This window comes from Triticum aestivum, chromosome 3B, assembly GCF_018294505.1.
Source record: "Triticum aestivum cultivar Chinese Spring chromosome 3B, IWGSC CS RefSeq v2.1, whole genome shotgun sequence".
In the NCBI taxonomy this organism is placed as follows: Eukaryota; Viridiplantae; Streptophyta; class Magnoliopsida; order Poales; family Poaceae; genus Triticum; species Triticum aestivum.
In genome coordinates, this window is record NC_057801.1 from 29,648,917 (window position 1) to 29,670,282 (window position 21,366).

General features: G+C 45.2%; 3 protein-coding genes and 1 non-coding gene across 8 annotated transcripts; 2 read left to right on the forward strand and 2 right to left on the reverse strand.

Annotated features, from left to right (window-relative positions):
* Positions 1 to 7,924: 7,924 nt before the first annotated feature.
* Positions 7,925 to 9,911, reverse strand: LOC123068384 (glycosyltransferase BC10). The gene is made up of 2 exons (XM_044490961.1): positions 9,212 to 9,911; positions 7,925 to 8,685 (listed from the first exon to the last, which is right to left on the reverse strand). Exons 1-2 carry the CDS (start codon positions 9,791 to 9,793, stop codon positions 8,050 to 8,052), a joined length of 1,218 nt encoding a protein of 405 aa, XP_044346896.1. The 5' UTR covers positions 9,794 to 9,911; the 3' UTR covers positions 7,925 to 8,049.
* TRNAF-GAA (transfer RNA phenylalanine (anticodon GAA)) lies at positions 9,070 to 9,142 on the forward strand. Its single transcript has one exon. It is a non-coding gene; the product is annotated as a tRNA-Phe (tRNA).
* A 121-nt stretch (positions 9,912 to 10,032) lies between the features above and the next one.
* On the reverse strand, positions 10,033 to 16,979 carry LOC123068383 (uncharacterized). Of its 5 annotated transcripts, none has more exons than XM_044490957.1 (13): positions 16,399 to 16,979; positions 16,045 to 16,192; positions 15,806 to 15,957; positions 15,523 to 15,705; positions 14,588 to 14,663; positions 14,320 to 14,397; positions 13,427 to 13,512; positions 12,622 to 12,695; positions 12,092 to 12,137; positions 11,789 to 11,898; positions 11,285 to 11,459; positions 10,662 to 10,726; positions 10,033 to 10,453 (listed from the first exon to the last, which is right to left on the reverse strand). In XM_044490957.1, the coding sequence occupies exons 1-12, from the start codon at positions 16,945 to 16,947 to the stop codon at positions 10,664 to 10,666; spliced, it is 1,740 nt and encodes a 579-aa protein (XP_044346892.1). In that variant the 5' UTR covers positions 16,948 to 16,979; the 3' UTR covers positions 10,033 to 10,453; positions 10,662 to 10,663. The 5 variants fall into 5 exon arrangements, with proteins under 5 accessions (XP_044346892.1, XP_044346894.1, XP_044346893.1 ...); XM_044490959.1 differs by having other exon boundaries at positions 10,656 to 10,726; XM_044490958.1 differs by having other exon boundaries at positions 10,627 to 10,726.
* Positions 16,980 to 20,272: 3,293 nt separating this feature from the next.
* Positions 20,273 to 21,187, forward strand: LOC123068387 (uncharacterized). The gene has a single exon (XM_044490965.1). The coding sequence runs from the start codon at positions 20,322 to 20,324 to the stop codon at positions 21,075 to 21,077; it is 756 nt and encodes a 251-aa protein (XP_044346900.1). The 5' UTR covers positions 20,273 to 20,321; the 3' UTR covers positions 21,078 to 21,187.
* Positions 21,188 to 21,366: the final 179 nt, after the last annotated feature.

The following is a 21,366-nucleotide window of genomic DNA, read 5'->3' on the forward strand; positions in this document are numbered from 1 at the left end:
CTGTGATTGCTCCGACTGTGTTGCCGTCATCGCTCTTTGTTGCATATCATACTCCAGACAACCCGCCGAGTGCCGCCAGGGAGGCCCTTCTCCAGGCAAACCTCGTGATGGAGCAAATGAAGGTAGTGCACGAGGCCGTCCAAGTTGCCTACAACGCGAGCACCGCTCTGCAAGCCAACGTCAAGGTTAGTTGGTTTCCGACTGGTCTCTTGGCTATTGATAGTTGTGACTGTTGCTTCATTGTCCGTAGGGTGTCCTTGGATGAGCGATTTGGAACCTTTTATGTGCATCTATCATGGGTCTGCATTTCGCATCCAATCACCCACTGGGGTGTTTCTGACTTAGAGTTGAATAGTTCTTCCACTTGAGTCGACCAGGTTGAGTCGAGTGTTTTTCGGAACCAGTGGGGGCACGCAGAGTGCACCCACTGGGTGTAGTCCCCGAGACCGCAGTCGACTGCTGGTAGTCGGCTGAGGTCTGAGAATCTCTTTTTTTTACTCAAGCTGGGCAGACCATGCTGAGTGTAACGGACTAGTGGGGGCACGCTAAGTGCACCCACCGAGACTACTGTTGAATGTTTGATTTGGCGGTAGTCTTAGAGCAATTTTCGCTATGATTGACTTTCGTTCTCGTCGACTGACATGTCTTATTTGCTGACTGCAGAGGTCTTGTGATCTTGGAGCTCAATTTGCTGAACTGGAGAAGAAGCAGATCAGCCTTAACTTAGATCTGGATCTGGCCAAGAAGAATCTCAAGAAAGCGCAGGACGAAGCAGCTACCATGGGAGGTAACAATTCGTCGATTGGCCTTATGACTCTCTCTCTCTCTTTTCTTTTAATCTCTTTGAACCGAGTGACTCCACTCGAACAGATGTACGTAGTGAAAACCGTCAACTCCAAGCTCTCTGAAGAATGTTATTTCTTTAGAGGAAATGAAGCAGGCTCTAGAGAAGAAGGATCAAGACCTTGCCGCGGCTCAGAAGGAAGCGCGAGAGAAAACAGCACTTGTGGACAAGAAGTTGGCCTCAGTCAACAAGTTGGAAGAGGAGAACTCCAAGTTGAAGACTGTCGTTTCTGAAGCCAACCAGGAGGTTGCGCGACTGAAGAAGGACAATGAAAGCTTGACTGACGAAGTTGGAAGTCTCAAGGCCAAGAAGGGTGAATTGGAGTCTTATCTGGGCAGCTTGTTGCGAAGTTGGTCTTGAAGCTTGAAGGTATTTCCTCTTGTTTGACTGATTTGTTGACGTCGACTGACATGTCTTGTTAAACTGTCGACTCACTGCTTTTCCGATTGCGCAGAACTTTGTCAAGACTTCGAAGCAGAAACTGGGCGGGTCAAGACAGGTCTTGACCCCGTAAACTCTACTGTCAAAGATGACGTTGCAATGAATGTGTTGCGGTTGGAGTCTCGCCTGGACAGTGATGTGGATTATCTCGCTCGACTGAAGGCGGCAATGACGCGGATTGATGCTGAACTCTGGCCTCAGGAGGAACTCTCACAGGATCTCGAGTCTCCGATGACTTGACTGAATCAAATCCCTGGTCGAGTGCAGCAATGGAGGAAGTCAACTGCTCGTTGTGGCGCCGATGTCGCCCTGTCATTGGTCCGAGTGCACTGCAAGGATGTCAGAGAAGACAAGCTGGCGGCCCTCAAGGTTGCCAACACCAAAAAGCTCAGTTTCCAGTCCTTTATGGACACCTTCCTTGACGCCGCCACTCGCATCATAGGCAGCATCGACCTTGACAACTTTTGTGATCCAGCAAGTCCTTCTCCTACCGAGTGAACAAAACATTATGCCCCACATTTATTTGCCTCGGAATGCCGAGTGGTTATGTAACCGTTAAACCCTTTCAGGCTTGATGCCTGAGTACTTCTGCCCGTTACGGTTCCAAACTTTCGCGGGATTTATCTGAACTTGGTTTCTCTTGAATATCATGGCTTTTCCTTTTATTGCTTCTGAATGTCTTTCAATTCTGAGTGAACTTGATCTTTTCACCTTTCCTCGAGTGGGTCTGACGATGTGTTCAGTCGACACCTCGTCGTCCTTGCGGATCGGGATGGAGCGTACATTGTACTTGTGACGCAGCTCAGACGTGGTGTTCAGTCAACACCTCATGGGATGGAGCGTACGTTGTACTTGTGACGTAGCTCAAAGGATCTTTGCGACTTAGGCGAGTTCGGGGTCGCAGCTAAGCCCCCGAGTGGGAGGATCGGGATGAGAAATTTTCATAAGAATTGTCATAGGAATTACCATAATTATGAGAGGAATTACTAGGAAACGGCCTAGGATTAAAATTACCCCTATATGCGTTGTTACAAATATTGTTCCTACCAAGAAAATTCACATCCATAGATTCATTATTATTCTCAATCAAAGTGGACAAAGGCATATCATTAGGATCAGAAGAAACACTTTTATTAGCAAATAATTTCATAAGTTCATCCATCTTTCCACTCAAAATATTAATCTCTTCAATCGCATGAACCTTTTTACTAGTGGATCTTTTGGTGTGACATTGAGAATAATTTATCGCGATATTATCTAGGAGCTTAGTGGCCTCTCCTAAAGTGATTTCCATAAAAGTGCCTCCCGCGGCCAAATCTAAAAGATTTCTAGAAGCAAAATTCAATCCGGCATAATTTTTTTGTATAATCATCCACAAATTCAAACTATGTGTAGGACAATTACGTATCATCAATTTCATCCTCTCCAAGATTGTGCAACATGCTCATGATCAAGTTGCTTAAAATTCATAATATCGTTCCTAAGGGAGACAATCTGAGCGGGAGGAAAATACTTAGAGATGAAAGTATCTTTACACTTATTCCACGAATCAATACTATTTTTAGGCAAAGATGAAAACCAAGTTTTAGCACGATCTCTAAGCGAAAAACGGAAATAGCTTCAATTTAACAATATCATTATCCACATCTTTCTTCTTTTGCATATCACACAAATCAACGAAATTGTTTAGATGGGATGCGGCATCTTCACTAGGAAGGCCAGAAAATTGATCTTTCATAAGAAGATTCAGCAAAGCGGTATTAATTTCACAAGATTCAGCATTAGTACTGGGAGCAATCAGAGTGCTAATAAAATCATTGTTGTTGGTATTGGAAAAGTCACACAATTTGGTATTATCTTGAGCCGTCGTGACAAAGCAAGCAATCCAACATACAAGCACACAAGAAGCAAGCGAAAAAGACGAACGGAAGAGGGGCGAAGGAAACTAGTGAATAAACAAGAAATTAAAAGATTAAGTTGCAAGATAGAAAAATATACTTTCAAGCACTCACCTCCCTGGCATTGACGCCAGAAATAGGTTGATGTCTACTACGCATTTTTATTCTTAAAGACTCTGTTGGGCCTTCAAGCGCAAAGTTTTATATGACAGCCAAAAATTTCCCTCAAGTGGATGATCTAAAATTTATCATTCCATTAGAGGTGTAGGATGAAAATGGTCTCTCTCAAACAACCATGCAAGCAAATATAAAGAGTCTCTTATGTCCCCAAGACCCCAACACACCCAATCAGGGGCAGATCTGGGCCCCGGGCACCCAGGGTCCAGGCCCTAGGCTTGCAAAAATTTATAGGCTACAATTTATATAGGTTGCTTTCCAGGCCCGGGGTACAGCCCAATAAATAAAGAAGGCCCAAAGCCTTGCTAGGTTGTCTTGTCAGAAACAAACGCATGCATGAGGTAACCCACCCACGATCCACGAGGCTGAAGAGATGTAGCGCTAACGCTGACATGCTAAAAAAAAGGAGACGCAACCCTCGTGCGGCCCTGCTGCCTCTTGAGCTTGCGTTAGTTTTTCCCTTGAAGAGGAAAGGGTGATGCAGCAAAGTAGAGTAAGTATTTCCCTCGGTTTGAGAACCAAGGTACCAATCCAGTAGGAGACAACACACAAGTCACCGAATACCTGCACAAACAATCAACAACTTGCACCCAACGCGATAAATGGGTTGTCAATCCCTTCACGGTTACTTGTAAAAGTAAGATCTGATAGAGATAGATAAACGGTAAAGTAAATATTTTTGGTATTTTTTGTTTATAGATCGGGAAGTAAAAGATTGCAAAATAGTAGATCGGAAACTAGTATGATGGAGAAGAGATTCAATATAATGCAAAAGAGACCCGGGGGCCATAGGTTTCACTTATGGCTTCTCTCAAGATAGCAAATAATATGATGGGTGAACAAATTACTGCCGAGCAATTGATAGAAGAGCGCAAAATTATGACGATATCTAAGGCAGTGATCATGAACATAGGAATCACGTCTGTGTCAAGTAGACCAAAATGATTCTGCATCTACTACTATTACTCCACACATCGACCGCTATCCAACATGCATCTAGAGTATTAAGTTCATAAAGAACGGAGTAACACATTAAGTAAGATGACATGATGTAGAGGAATTAACTCAAGCAATATGATGAAAACCCCATCTTTTTATCCTCGATGGCAACAATAGATACGTGCCTTGCTGCCCCTACTATCACTGGAAAAGGACACCGCAAGATTGAACCCAAAGATAAGCACTTCTCCAATTGCAAGAAAAACCAATCTAGTAGGCCAAACTAAACCGATAATTCAAAGAGACTTGCAAAGATATCAAATCATGCATATAAGAATTCAGAGAAGAACCAAATAATATTCATAGATAATCTGATCATAAATCCATAATTCATCGGATCTCGGCAAACACACCGCAAAAGAATATTACATCGTATAGATCTCGAAGAACATCAAGGAGAACATGGTATTGAGAATCAAAGAGAGAGAAGAAGCCATCTAGCTACTAGCTATGGACCCGTAGGTCTGTGGCAAACTACTCAAGATTCATCGGAAGGGTAATGGTGTTGATGTAGAAGCCCTCCGTGATCGAATCCCCCTCCGGCAGGACACCAGGTCCCTAGATGGGATCTCACGGGTACAGAAGGTTGCGGCGGTGGAAAAGTGGTTTCGTGGCTCCCCTGGATGTTTTCAGGGTATAATCGTATATATAGGCGAAGGAACTAGGTCAGGAGACCCACGAGGGGCCCACGAGGTAGGGGCCGCGCCCTCCACCCTCGTGGCCGCCTCGTTGCGTCTCCGACTTCATCTCCAAGTCTCATGGTTTGCTTCTGGTCCAAGAAAGATCATCGCGAAAGTTTCATTCCGTTTGGTATTCTTTTTCTGCAAAACTCTAAAACATGGAAAAAAACAGAAACTGGCTCTCGGTTAATAGGTTAGTCTCAAAAATAATATAAAATTGTATATTAATGCATATAAAACATCCAAAATAGATAATATAATAGCATGGAACAATCATAAATTATAAATACGTTGGAGACGTATGAGGCCCCGCCGGTCGCCGGGTCACACGCAGGCAAGACGAGTGGCACGATCGATCTCCATACTCCAGCGTTCGTGCCGCCATCTGCCGTGGCTTCGCCTTCGACCCCGCTCCCCCTTCCCCCCCCCCCCCCCCCCCCCCGGGATGTATCTGGTGCACCGGGGCAATTTGTGCTACCGGTGCACCGGTCCCCCATTGCACATTCAAAAATGTTGGAAAAAATCATAAAAAAATTACTGCATTGACACGACATTAATGTATGTTGTCAAAAAAATTCAAATCAAATTTGAAACATTGCTCGAGATACAAAAATGACAAATTTGACACTGAATAGTACATAACACGAGTTGGGCTTCAGTTGTAGCTCATTAGCACATTTATGTGAAACTTGTCATTTTTGTATCTCAAGTAGTGTTTTGAATTTTGATTTGAATTTTTGTGACGACATACACTGATGTTGTGTCAATGTACTAAATTGTTTTCAGTTTTTTTAAACGTTTTTAAATATGTAACGGGGTCCAGTGCACCGGTAGCACCAATTGTCTTGGTGCACCAGATACCCCCCCCCCCCCCCCCCGCCGCCTTTCCCCCTACTCTGGCCTCTGGGGCTCCGGTCGCCGCATCCTGTCTCGTGCATCGATCGCCCGTGTGGCGCATCATCCCATGCCCGTTGTTTCATTGCGGGTTGCTGCACCTTGTATTTTCTTTGATGTTTTGTCTGTTTCCTCACTGAAGCTTTTCACAATTCCACTTGTACATGTTTTACTTGTATGATGTATCAGTGTGTAAACTACTCGAACTAGAATTTAATTCAAATAATGTGTATGTATGCAGTCATATATCTAGGGTATTTTGATGTAAATGCCAATTTTATTTCATATCGTAGAAAAGAAAGATTAAAGATCTACCCAATTGTTAAGATGCATTGCTTGTCTTGATCCAAGGAACTTATATAGGTGTTGCAAAGGGCATTTACCTCATCGAAGTGGTAAGTTTTTAGATTTGTATCAACGATAATTGTTTCTCTTGATGTTTATGCTTTATCTTATAAAAATTGCTTTTGATGCTTTGAAGGTGTTGGCTCTTCTTCCACCATTTATGAGGTTATGTGAGTGATGAAGCAAACCATTGATTTGGTACTCTCTTTTTTATCACATACTGTTCTTCGTAGTTTTGGCCATGTTTTTTTATCTATTTTGTTGTATTGTTAAGCATTGAGTTTAAAGTCTAAATATTTTGTGCAATTTAGCCATATTTTGTTTTAGGTATCTTTTGAGGTAGCTAAAAGCCGACATTAAGTTTTTTCCTCACGACAAATTTTTTTGGGCCCGGGGCTTGCTCCAATCCTGGCTCCGCCGCTGCACCGAATACAGTTGTCAATTGTACATGTGCACTAGTTCGGCGAATAGATGATGATAGATGTGTAATATGGATGATAGGAATAGCTTTTTATAATTTGAATAAATAAATAAAGCAAAGTAGCAAGTAGCAAAAATGTGTGGAAACGGTGTCTCAATGCTTAGAAACAAGGACTAGGGTCTTATTTTCAGTAGTGCAATCTGTCAACAGTACTAGCATAATTGAATCATATAATAATCCCTCAACATGTGATAAAAAATCACTCCAAAGTTCCTATTAAAGAAAGTATGATGAAAACGTTTATCAACCTTTATGCTTAGATTACTCCAATGTCATGATAGGAATCTGCAAGTTGATTACCAAAACATATATCAAATGATCTCGATAAATTACCCCATTGTCACCACGAGTACCCACAAGTAAGACACGCGTTAGGTGGTCTTAAATTCAAAGTATTCAATCCAACATACAAAACTTCAAAGTGCAAGACTCAATTCATCACAATAAAGATAGAGAAGTAAGAACATCATAACAAAGCTTATGGTACATCAAGATAAATCAAAAACATGAGATAGAGATCGAACGCATATCTACTGGTACATAGCCTCAGCCCTGAGGGTGAACTACTCCCTCCTCGTCATGGAGGTAGCGGAGATGATGAAGCCTTCAACAGGGTGTTAGAATATGGCTCTAGATGAGATCGCTTCAGAACAGAGGATTGCGGCTGCAGATAACTCATATAGGTCAACTTTAGGGGGTTTATGAATTTATAGGATTTTTCCGTGTTGGAATCACACCAGGAAGGTTCCTGGAGGACACACAAGATCAGGTAGCGCGCCCCTTGAGCTTGTGGCTCCCATGGGCATCTTCTAGTCCTTCCCGGAAGCTTTGTTGGTCTCTTTTCCTCCATAAAAAATCATCATAAATTTTTATCAAGTTTGGACTTCGTTTGATATTGTTTTCTGCAAAACAAAGAAATAGGCAAAAAAAACAGGAACTCATGCTGTGCACTAGATTAATATATTTTTTCGTAAAAATAATATAAAAGTACACCAAACCCATATAAAATTATTATAAACATGACATGAATACTTCATAAATTATAAATAAGTTGGAGGCGTATCAGCATCACAAGCTTAATTCCTGCTCGTCCCCGAATAGGTAAATGATAAAAGAAATAAATGAAGTATGAATACTAGAACATTGATAAGTTTGATCAGTGATAATTTCAATCAGTTTTCCTAGCATCATAATTAATAAAGCGTCGTGGCCTTCCGAAAAAATGAAATACAACATTTTCTTTTGCAGAAAACACACACACGAACTAGTGACTCTTGTACATACAAAATTTCAGCCGAACCCCATGACCTTAGGAGCGAGCTCAAGCAACTTGTCGAGCGCATCCCCGGAGAACTTGCGCGCGAACATGAAGCAGAACTCAACCGCCCCACTGGCGCCGGAGCCGCACTCCCCGTTCCCTCGCCTCATCCCCTCCAGCAGCTCCGGCGTGACGTCCCTCACGCCGTAGCTCGCCGGGTGCGGGCCCGGTCTCGGCCAGTCGGTGTAGGTGAGGGTCCGGTTGGCGGCGCGCGCGCCCCAGCCCAGCAGGGTCACCAGCGTCGGCATGTAGTGCTCCAACATGTTGGCTATGCCATGGTCGCCGCGGAACACGGCCATGTACTGCTCCTCGGCGACGACGTCGACGGCGAGCTCCCGGTCCATCTCGAACCACTGCGACCCCTTGCGCCATTGCGCGCGGCTGATGTTGCGGCGGAGGAAAAAGGGTGCGTGCCGCTTGCGGGTGGGGAAGCTGTCGATGAAGCTGGCGTTGGCGCTAGTGAGGAAGGCGTAGGCGGCCGGGAAGGAGAGGAGAGGGATGCACGTCTCCGACAGCAGCGCGAACCGCGCGTTACCGAGGTCCAGCAGCGCCGTCCCCAGCAGCCGCCGCTCGGCGTCGACCAGGTTCATGTTGCCCCAGCTCGTGTTCTGCGTGTATAAAAAACGTAAAGTCGGAAATTCACTTTGGCTCATAGGTGTATATGCACCCATTGTCTAGTACACCTTCTAAAAAGTTAAAACATTTGAAGAAAAAATTCTGCGTGTACATCTGGACATTATATATTTGTGCACAAAGTTTCAGTGAAAAAGATATTTTTTGTGGTTGTGTAAAAAAGATAATCTTCGATGCATGATTACAGTTATTCACAAGATATTTTTTTTATCTTTTTTATACATGCCGCAAAAAATTTCTTTCTTTGCGAAAGTTTGTGTGCGAACAAGGAATGTCCTGATGCACCCGTGAAATTATCTACACCTATGAGCCAAAACAGCACCTGGAAATAAAGGTTATTATCAAGTAAATTGGCACAAGTGGGGATAGCTCAGTTGGGAGAGCGTCAGACTGAAGATCTGAAGGTCGCGTGTTCGATCCACGCTCACCGCAACCACTATTTTTTTGTGTGTGTGTGTGTGCATCGTTTTTCTTATTTTAATTTCGCATTTCGCTGGTTACCTGGCTTGGGATCATGCGGCCGTAGAAGACGGAGTCGGCCGGCGGCGAGCCGGTGTAGGCGGGGCTGGCGTGGACGTAGATGGAGTAGAGCCCCTCGTGCCCGGCGAAGAACTTCTCCCACAACGGCCGCAGCGGCATGTCCCCGGTCACCAGGAACAGGAAGGCCACCTTGGGCACGATGCGCCGCGGCACGAGGGCGACCCTGGGCACCATGGACGCCCTCCAGAAGAGCTCCTCGTCGGTCATGTTGTGCGCGAGGCCGCCGCCGCTCGGCGCGAGGAAGTCGGCGAACCCCATTCGCGCCGGTGGCGGGGCTTGCGGCGGCGTGGGAGAGGGCGACGGTGGCCCGACGCCGCACCCTACCACCGGAGTTGGCGATGACCGCGTCGGCGACGACCGTAGGAGAGAAGGCAGCGGCTGCAGGAAAGGCGTGAGATGGGATTCCTGGAAGTTGGCGTTGTACACCATGCCGAAGACGAAGCCCAAGGAGAGGAGCAGCAGGACGGTGACCACATTGGAGAGGACGCTCCCGGAACGGACGGCTTCCATGGGCTTGGCCGTGCTGCTGCTGCTACTGGCCATGCTACGTCGGCATAAAGAGAAGCAGCTCTTGGACTCTTATTACTTATACACACTGGACCGCAGCTACGTCGGGGAGGCACGTGCAACCGTCCATCCTTGCTTCTCTGCTAATTCTACTACATGCAAAAGTCAGCAGTACTCCTAATAATATTATTTTTCGAGCAATTTTAACATGCTCCCTCTTAACCCCAGATCGCAGCAGGTTTCTATTTTAGATTAGAATGGAACGGTAGCGTCGGTTCAGCAAAAGTCTCTGTATTCGGTTCACCTGCACATGGACCTCTAGGTCGAAAGTTCCTGTAGCTTAGGAGGAACACAACGTAGCACCGGGAGCTTCTCCCTTGTGTTGTGTGTATACAGAGCAAAGTTCACAAATATGCAATCATGAGCAATCTCGGGAGTTCACAGTTCATGAACAATCTCGGATCTTACGACACCTGCATGCACTCAGAGATGGGGATGACCGGGTCTCGGAGAAGAATCCTAGGGCTGGTTGCCATTGCTCCTCCTGAGGGCATACGCGATCGCCAGACCACCGGCGGCGAGGGCGCTTGCCGCGATGACGAGGGCCGGCGAGCTCCTGGCTTGGGCATACGCTACGCCCCACCAAAATATGAAATGTGTTCCGCAGCTCGATTCAAACTTTTCCGTTGAGAAGTCCTGCATAAATTGAGTAACATGTTGTATCAATGGGGCTTCTCGATATGTACACTTCTGATAATAGCTAACATGTTTTGGTTTATTCAATAACATAACCCCCATTATCACTTTGCTTAGTTTCGTGTAAAAAAAGGCCAAATAATTCAACAGAGCAGCCTAGGTGGAATACAAACTCAGAAGGAGCGTTTGATTTTCTTCTCACACTCACGGTCACTGCTGCAGGCTAGACATAAATTCATCGCAACTTCCACTGAACATTTCTAAGGAGAAATCCTGCATGGTGATCCCCAAGAAAATTAAACTGAATCATCATCAAAATCAATGAATAACTGGTTCTAACAAGAGCATGCTTGTCAAATAAGGAAACGTGATAAAAAGTTGCAGACTGTTTTCAGAACATTTTGATGTGTTTTTTCGTCAAAGATATTGTTACAGTGTAAAATATTGCAGAAAACATTCAGGTGCATTCTGATTTGCATCTGGCTAAATTTTCATCCCATAATATTTCCCCTACAGGCCTACACTAGTATAGGTTATAAACATTTCTACAAGATCAAGCATAAATTATTCAGAAATTTGGTGTGTTATTGTGTTTCTTTGAACTTTCAGAGCATCCACAGGAGGAAAAGCTCTCAAAATGGTAACCACTCACTTGTAGTATTTTTCCTGGGTTAATTATAGACCCAAAGTGGTCGGACCCTTCCCTGGACCCTGCGCAAGCGGGAGCTACATGCACCAGGTTGCCCTTTTTTTTTTAATTATGGAACATGCAGGCTCCTTGCTCTGGATTAATCATGATACATACAGAAGTTGAGTGCAGTTTTCACTCACCTTGGGAAGTTTATGTTGAGAGTTCAGATGATCAACATGGAGGCGAACATTAAAGGATGCAGGAATCCACAATTTCCTGTCTACATCACAGTAAGTCTTTGAAACTATATCAAACAAAGTTTGAGCACCATTCTCTATGGATTGCAGAATGGAGGCTTCTCTAGCCTTTCGATTCCTACAAATTCAGTAAGATGCACATTACATCAGAACTAATGTCTGCAGTATCTACAAACAGATAACTGTATCATACTATCAGGCATGAACAAGAATGAAGAAATAATAATATAATTGTGCGTCGATCAAGAGGTGCGTATGTAGAAAACGATAATAGGCCACTTTTTAGAAGAAACAGGAAAAGTTGCAACAAAGGAACAGACTACATTTGAATTGATTCGACAAATCCGAAAGTATAAAGTTCATCTTATATTCTGCTAAAAATGAACTTGTTCAACCATAGAACTTGTGAAGTGTAGACAAAGTTTGCAGTAGCGATTAATTCCATACTTGAGATATCCACAAAGCATATGCTTGGGCCATAGGTTGATTCTTCCATGCATTGGAATTAGCACGTGTGGCGACATCTCCAAGAATTTGTATGTGGTTTGGAAGTAGTCCTGCATAATTCAGAAAACCCTTATGCCAATGCAACTCTGATTTAGACAACACAACTCTCTGGAGGCAGCATTGCTAGAAAACGTAAAGCACAGAAACAAAGTAACAAGGTGGGAAAGAAACCAAGAGATTTTCCACGATTTGCGAACTTCGGTTATAATGCAAAATGAGCTTCCAAACGAAAATCAGTGTTACCTTCATGTTGCCACCAGCTCTATTGTCCAATATTGCACTTCCATGCCTGAAAATGGCAAAATTATGCATCATTACTTCACAGTGTTTATTTTATTTGGCATCACTTGCCTGTTTAAAGTGTGATTTTATTCTGTATAACTTTTGAGGAAAAGCAGTTAGTACTTTAGTTCTTGCATCTTTTTTATTAATATAAAATAAAAACACTGGTGGGTGTCTAATATGCTGTCTTATAGAGAAGCCTCTGTACATCATACATAGCCTATATATGACAGCCCAGTAGTTTCCAAATGCTTAGCCTTACTGTTTCTTTAGTGAGTGGGGCCAATTTAAAAATCCGAGGATGTTGTAGTCCTTGAAGCTGATCATTCTATTTGTGTGTCTTATCCATTTGTCAAATATAACATCAACAAGTAGTACAATTTAGATATGGTAGTTCGATTTAATACTTGCACTCAATTTAGATACCAGTGAAGAATGGTAATAGAGTTTCCGCAACTGCTGCTGTGAATATGCTGAAGAATGATGCTTACCCTACACAATGATCTCCGACAATTAGTGCATTGGTATTGACATGGAGAAGCCCCATATGACCATCTGTATGACCCTAGTATTGAAAACATAGAGAAGTATCGATCAATAAATTCAGTATGTTCTGGTCTAAAATATGATGTAGATTCCACAGAAACAACTGAATATATGCTTCAGATCAGATCAGATCAGTAAATGGATGAACTCCAAACTCTAAAATAGACAAATCGTATGCTTCTGCTATTATGAGTTCACATAGTTAATACAACAGAATAACAGAAATATAGACTTCTTCAAATGTGAATATTGGGTTGCTGTATAAGTCAACTGTTTTCCAGAGAATACTTTCTAGGTCATGCAGAGATCATGTATAGTGTTGCTACTATTTTGCTTCAAAACAACGTCAGGAATGCTACATTTTGTGTATTTTTTCTGAAGTTCTAATATTCTTTAATTCTTATAAAATGTAAATCCATTCAAGTAACAAATGTCATGCCACCATCTTTTCTTAAAATAATCATTGCAAAATATCATCAGTGGTTGGCATAATCATCCTGTATGGACTATGGCATGCAACTATATTTGAACAGCAAGAAGAAAAAAAAATTATACCAAACAAAAAACATCGGACTGCCAAATGCTACTATAACCATTAGGGTTTATGTTCTTGTGTTGGACTTTACAAAAATTGCTACATAATTAAGTATTTAATTATTGGAAAGTTCAAAGGAATTATCATGCTAGGTAAGGAAACAATGGCATAAGCTAAAACCAGAGAACGATTCTCCAAGGAAAACACTGGCTTACAGGAGCAAAAACGACTTGCAGTTCTTGGTCACCTATGCATATGCTTTCACCACCAGTCACAGCAGTATAGCCGGTTGACCAATTCCCTATACACCACACACAAATGAAATATAAGATGTGTATGAACAGCACAAATAAATTAATGAGTATTAAGTGTGAGCTAGTTCACAGAGATAGCCATGATATATAGCAGTTGAAGATAGTGGCTAGTGAGTAGCCTAATTATAATGAAATAAAATTGGATTATTATCCACTACCGTCATTCACAGGCAATCAAAACTAAAACAAACTAATAGTTTGACATTTAATAATGAATAATGATCCAACAATACATCACCTTAGAAGTGTCAAACATACCAGGACAGAGTGAAAACCACTATGAGGAGGACCATGTAGAAAGGTATACCGACCTAAGAGAGTATCCAAGTAAACAAGAAGATATGTTGATTGCAAGCTTCACCAGAGATATTGCCGTTTTTATGAGTTTGACCACCTCGTACGCCTGATGGCTCTCTTGCCCCACCTTCCACCACTAAAATGCGCTGACATGTGGTACCACACTTATAGTGGACAAATCTTCCAAATCATTCAAGGTGATGCAAATATTAAATAATTGTCTTGGTTTTTAGATATAATTTTCTTCCCTTTCTCCTTTTGTTTGTAAACCCTGCTTGCACCATTAATCACAGGTTTATGACTAGCAGGAACCTCTTAGGATGGTCAAAACAAGGTCTAAGGGCAAGGTTTCACTTGCTACATGTCAATGGAAGTATCCCAACTAAACCCATTCCTGAACTACTTTTGTACGCCAACATCAGGAAAACAAATATGCCATGGCAAAGTGGATAAGAAATTTTACAATTTTGGTTTAAAAAAATGGTGTAGGTCGTTACCTTTCCCTATGCGCTTCATCGTGTTTTCATGTGTCAAAAGAACAGCATCAGGATTGCATCTCTGAACAACCGAAAGACCTAAGTCATTCAACCAAATGCAGCCAGTTTATTTAGGATGGACAAATAGGAATGATAACAATTAACACAAATGAGGAGCTAAAGAACTATAGCATGGTATATATTTCCAGCTTCATGCGTTTCTCTCCCAGATATGATCTTAATTTCAACAGAAAAACTAAGAAGTGCTACAGAAAACATTCTAACGTACCCTCAACATGATCATTATGATGATGTGTAACAAGGACCAGTAACTTCTTTGGAAGGGAATTGACAAGATCTGCAAGCTGAAGATGGCAGGGATGTGATCATTTGTTAGGACAGAATGAATAGTTTCTGCTTAAAACAGTATTCAATAGAAACAACTACTGTTGTAGGCCAAGGCCTATAGCTGTGCATGCAAAATCGTCTAATAGATTAAAAACAAAGCTTATTGCAAAGCACAATTTTGTGCACTTTTCGTTTGGGTACCAATTACCAAATCAGCAACAGAAAAAATCAATGAAATGGAAGGCATACTTCTCAAATATTCTACTTATGTATAAGATAATCAAGTTCAAAATTGTGAAAGTAACTATGCAATACTTCTGACAAATGAAAAATCAGCAAGGGAAGAAAAAGCACAACTGTTACCATTTACAGCAAACTTGTATCTGTCATCTAACAAACTTTGAGTTTAAAGCTCACATTTTAAAGAGTTATACAACCCACCACAAATCAGATCTAGTCTTCTCAAATAATTCAAGTAGATTCTTTCCGAAACCAAAAGTTTGTGCGATTATGCACCAAATTGTGTTTTTTGCACTGATAGCTGCAGCTCTGAAAAGTGAATGTTTTCACATGACGTCTTCAGCGCTTTTTGTCCCCTTATGTCACTCTGGTATTCCTTGGTGATTCTAATCAAATAGGCAAACATTTTAGGCACAAGTTCTTTTCCTCATAAAGCTAGGGGTAGTTTTGAGGCCTGTATGACGAAGTTGGTTTGAGTAATCGAAGTCCCATGGAAGGAACTGAAGCAATTAAACAGATTATAATACTTTTAAAAAAATAAGCCCAAGGCAGAAGCTGCATTCACAAGATATACTCTCTGTCAGACTGTCACTGTATGTAGAGCTAAAAGGATGTAATCTTAGATAATGCTTTTACCTCTGTATGAACCTGTGAGCAACATCCAGGATCTATCAGTAAAACATCACCACAAGCAAAATAATCAGGGCGCTTCGATCCACATGTACCACTGGTTGCTTGTATTACCACAAGATTAGTCGTACGAAAAGGCCGTAAGGTACTACTCTTCATTGGTACAAGGGTAATTCCGGGAGGGTACTCCTGTCACCAAACATCGCTTCTCAGGAAAAAGGAGACAGATCGGCATGACAATTGACTAGAAACCGAAATTTGATCCAAACAAAATTAAAATTACACAGACCTGGGAGACCAATGTGGAGCCAGCTGTACAATCTGAAGATAGATCCGATTTCACAAATCCAACATGCACATATGGCCCAATTCGAGTATCACCGGGCTTCACGTCAGAAAGCAATTCCCGAGCCCCCTCCGTGGACATCCATTTACAGGAGTCTGCAACGCACAACTCGAGTTTACGGTGGGTTTGGTGGTCAGTCAAATTCCTGGACACAAGCATTAGTAAGAAATGAAGCAGCAGACCTTGCAACGCCTCCGGTTTCGACTCGAGCGACGTGATGACGAGCACCGTGTTGACGCCCGCGTCCGGGCCGAACTCTGGTTCCTCGATATGCTTGAGGAGCCTCCACTCCCCGCACATTGCATTCGTCAGGCCCAATTGGCTCAAAATCTAGCGAGTGAGAAGAGTCCATCTCTTAGATCAGTTGCCGGTTGTCAAATTATGGTTCTACTACGGCAGGTAAACAAGGCTTGTACTAACTCGTAATCCATAGCACCCCCGGATATATGTCACCAGATTTTGCAAGCTACAGTACTTCACACTAGAACAGCAGCGCAGCGGAGCGGCCAGATTTCACTGAGCTAACGGTGCGTCACCTGGTCGAGAGCGGCGGGGACGTCGAGGCGCGAGAGGTCGAGGGGGCCCTCCGCCTCCGCGTCGGCGACGGCCACGCCCGGCCTGGCCTGCTCGCCCTGCGCGAGGCGCCGCAGGGGCGCCGACGGGAGGTCGTAAAGGTCGCTGTCGACGAAGCGCCCGTACTCCCCCTCCTCCTCCTGCACCCGCGGCGGGGGCGGCTGCCGCGCGACGAGGAACCCGGCCTCGGCGCCCGATGGGCCCGTGACCGCCGCCGCGAGCCGGTACGTGGGGGCGCCCATCTCCACCAGAACCACAGGCCGCGGCGGCGTTGGAGTTGCCGCCGACTCGCTGGGGTTATCTCTGGCTTTGGGGTTGGGGTTGGGATTATTGGCGCCTGTTGTGAGAGGGAGGGAGGGAGCTTGGGTTGGTCCGTCGGCCCGCACGCCGAGGCCGCTGACGACAAGGGGAGGAGAGATGCTTCCGGAAGAATTCAATTCGAATCTGGGCGTGATGACGGCGTTGGTTGGTGATCTGCTTCCGCGGCCGGGAGTGAAGAACATGTCGTTCATCTTAGTGCCTTTCTTTGCCTGTTACAAGTACACGATTTTCCCAACATTCTGAAAGTTCGAATGTACTCCCTATGTGAAGAAATTTTGAATTAACAAAAATAAATAAAAATAAATGTATCTAAAATTAAAATACGCCTAAATACATCCATTTCCGCGACAACAAATTCCGGACGGAAGAAGTATACGAGGAAGTACTACCGTACTTGTAGGGCATGGTTTTGTCGTGAGAAAACCAAATTTATTTCCGACGATGTAGGAGGAAAATGCGGTGAAACTACTGTTCACACTCTAACATTCATTGTTGTTAAAGGAAAACGTTTCCTCACGGCGCGCCGGCTAAAACTTGGGTCGGTCGCGTCGTATGTGGCTGTGGATCAGGCGTCCCCCTCACATAGGACTGGCGTCGCCCGCCCGTGGTCCCCCCTCCCCCTCCCCCGCGTCGGCACTGTCGTGCGCCCCCGCAGCTTTTTGTGATGCCCGACCACTGCCAGTGAGCTCGTGCACTGCCTCCCGGCCCGTCGCCATGACCTGCAGCCTTCGTCATGGTCGCACGCGACGAGGACCTGACACCGGAATGCTTCCAACCAGCAGCAATGCGACGAGCGACGAGGTACAAAGGGGGAGGGGGTACCATCGCCGGCACTGGGCTGAGCCACAGGAGATGCCATGGCTACATCCTGCCATGGGCGGACCCGCGCCTATGGAAGTGTTGCAACCGTCACATGAAACAACTCCAATAGTTGTTGAAAAAACCTTTAACCGTAGATAGGAAAAGCTTCAATCGGACTGCCCAACAAAGAAAAGTTGCAACCATTTGACACAAAAGCTTCAATCATAGATAGAGAAAGCTTCAACCACGGCACCGCGCAAGCGGAAAAGAATTGCAACCATTTTGACAAAAAAAAAGCTTCAACGACAATATGAGTGTTGCAACCATTGACAAAAACGCTTCAAGCCTATATAGAAAAGGCTTCAACAATCATCAGGGGAACTTCAACCAGCCAAACCAATCAAAAGAGCAAAGACTTTCCAAGACGCCTCCTCCCCAAGAAAAGCTTAGGGTTCATTTGCCTCCCGTCAGCGCCGCCGCCGGTCCGCCTTGTCTCCGGTGGCCTTACGGCCATGGCGGCGCGGTGGATCCCGGTCTTTGCCGGCGGGAAGGCTCTGTTTTCAGACGTTTCTTTAAGTTTTGTTAGGGTTTGTGTCCTGCTCAGGAAGACGAGACGACGGCAACTCCCTGAAGATGAAATAAGGTCTTCCCCGCCTAGCCCCAGTTCCCGTGGTGTGTCTAGTATCGTCGGTGGGCGTGTCGAAGTGTGTCTGGATTCCAGCAGGTCTATCCTTGGTGAATTTGCTCGCATCTGGTCGTAGTTCGTCTATGTTTGTGTTTCTTCAGGTTGGATCCTTTAAATCTACGCTACTCTTCGTCAGCAGCGGTTGCCGTTCTGTTGCGTTGGTCATATGGCGTTCTAGCACGACGATTTCCCGATTGTCTACTACAATAAGTTTTGCCCGGCTCCGATGAGGGAGGGGCAATGACGGCGGCGCGCCTTCGGCTCGCTTCAGTGCTTGTAGTCGTCGCTAGGTGGTCTACGGACCTGGATGTAATTTTTATTATTTCTGGTGTTCGTTGTATTGCCATAATTGAAGATGAATAGATTGGAAGTTTTCTCGCAAAAAAATCAAAGTGAAAAAGCTGCAACCCTTGTGAAAAAAACTTCAACCCTAGGTGAAAAAAAAGCTTCAATTGGCACGGTGGAAAGCTTCAATCAGCGAGAAAAGTTCCAAACGTCATAGAAAAAGCTTCAAGCTGACTCGCCAATGGCGGTGAGCGGTGACGTTGAGAGCTGTGTCGGCGACACGACAGTGAAGTGAATATGGCTCCTGCTAGGTACTGCAACGATAGAGGGTGCCGATGTGCTTCAAGGCGGCGCCTTTTTTGCTACGAGGGGCGACGACTTCCTACTAGACCGGGGGGCGAGTACGGATACTGCGACGGCGACGAGGAAGGCGACCAACGGTGATAGGGACGGAGAGCGCATCCAGCAGCGTGGGACTGCAGGGGGGAGGGGAGGAGGTCTAGGTGAGGGGGGTAGTCGCCGGCCGGGGTGGGCGCACAGTGAAGAAGAAGAAGAAGAAGTCAACGCAGGGGCGGGGAACATATTTGATGGCTTGAGCTCGTGGATCGGACTGCTGGGCCGCGGCCGGCACGCCGACGCCTATCACTTGCCATTGTTAAATCAATTTGTTTTGTTTTCCTTCGTACGTCATGGTATGCCCAATTTGTGGCAAAAAAAAGCAAAAAATGTAAGTATGCATTGCAATCCCGATAGTTCTTACTCCCTCCGTTTCTAAATACAAGTCCTTTAAAGATTCTAATATAAACTACATGTGAAGCAAAATGAGTGAATCTATACTTTGGAAAAAGGTCTGTATTTATTCGTATATAGTCCATGTTGAAATCTTCAAAAAGACTTATGTTTAGAAACGGAATAAGTATATCCGAACGGGCAACCCAGACCGCTCAAATCCGAAATCGAACGGTCAGAAATCTACCGCGCAATGGTAACTTGGCGATTGTCGTTCTGGTGCGTGGTCTTAGCACGACGACTTCCCATCTGTCTATTATAAAAGATTTACTCGGCTCCAGAAGGAAGGGGCGATGATAAAAGCGTCTTCGACTCGTTTTAGTGTTTGTAGTCGTCGCTAGATGGCCTACAAAATGTAATTTTTTTTTATATTCGTTGTACTATCATGATCGATGATGAATAGTTCAAAAGTTTTCTCGCAAAAAAATGATAACCGGCCACTAAGAAAGATGGATATTTATGCCATTTTCAATATAGTTGTTATCAGAACTTCTGGGTGGCTTCTTGTGGGCATTTCTCTTTATTTTATTTTCATTTTATGTATTGCCATTTCTTCGTTTCAATGCACCTGGATTTCGAAAACCCACTCTATATGTCATTCTCCTGGAACGTTGACCCAGGTTTCTGTCTACAAATTTCTGAGATGTGCCTGCTATTTCTTTTCACAATGGTTTCCCCTTGTATTTGACTTTTCTGCGGAGTTTTCCCTCCAAGAAAAGAACATCAAACGCAAGGGAATTACATGGAGGAAATTGTAATGGCCGATTTGCAAGTTGCAACGTGTTCGTGTTTATGTGCTGTGATAAAATGACGAGAATATCCAGAAAATTTATGTGGCATTTTGGGCCCAATGGCAGATTTGCAACGAACGGACCGTCTCGCCACGTTGGGCTATAGCCCAGTTGAGCTATACAAGATTCAGAGTTTCAGACACACCCACCAACTGTCCAAACCGGCGAACCCCCGCCCCTCCCCAAATCTCCATCACCCGCCGCGCCGCCGCCGATGTCTCCGCCGTCCTCCTCCGACGAGGCCGCGATCTCCTACGTCTCGTCCGAGGAAGACGACATCAGCCTGCCGCCGTCGCCTTCCCCGTCCCCCGAGCCCTCTCCCGAACCTTACGCGTCCTCCTCGGAGGACGCGCCTCCCGCAGCCAAGAAGCCGCGGCGACCCCGGAGCGGCACCGCGGGGCGGGCGCGAAGCTGGCCGACCGCGGACGAGGTGGTCCTCCTGGAGGCCGTCGTCGCGCACCGGGAGCGGCACGGCCGGCCCCCCTCCCGCGACGACCTCGCCGCCGCCCTCGCCGGCCGCCTCCGGTACAGCGGCGAGCAGGCCGCCGAGCGCGTGTCCACCCTGCGCAGCCGCTACTACGCCTCCGTCCGGCGGCTCTCCCGCGGCACCGTCCCCGTCACGGACGACGACATGAGGGTCTACAGACTCTCCAAGCGCCTCTGGGAGGGCACGGTGGCGGAGAGGGCGCATCGCGCCGCCGACAAGGCCGCGAGGCGCCACCACGAGCGGAGGGGCTCCGCGGAGCTCGAGGCGCTCTACCCCTGCCTCGCCGCGGAGGTGGAGGCGATCGCGTCGCGGCGGCCGTGCGGCGGGGTGCTCAAGACGGCGTTCGGGATGATCGGCGACGAGAGGGCGGCGGCGCTGGAGGCCAGGGTCAGGAAGCAGCGGCGCGCGGAGGTGAAGGCCGGGATGAAGCGGGCCGAGCTGAGGGGCCAGGTGGCCAGGACGCTACTCGAGTTCATCAAATGATTTGATTTCTTCCAGCAAAAAAACCGGAATAGATAAATCCCGAACATTCGGAATTTAAGCATGTCATCCCGAACATTCTTTAATGGTAACTTTGTTTCAGTTTGATTTTTTGTCAGAAAATTGTCATGTTTGTCAACATCGCCTTAACTAAAGTTGCCACGAAAAGGGTTCGGATTAGTATGCTTAAAAATCGAACGTTCGGGAGTTATTGAGGTCCAAAAAAAAGTAGTGATTTTTACGTTCCTGGTAGTAGCACATGGTTATTACTTTTACTGATTTCTCAAATGAA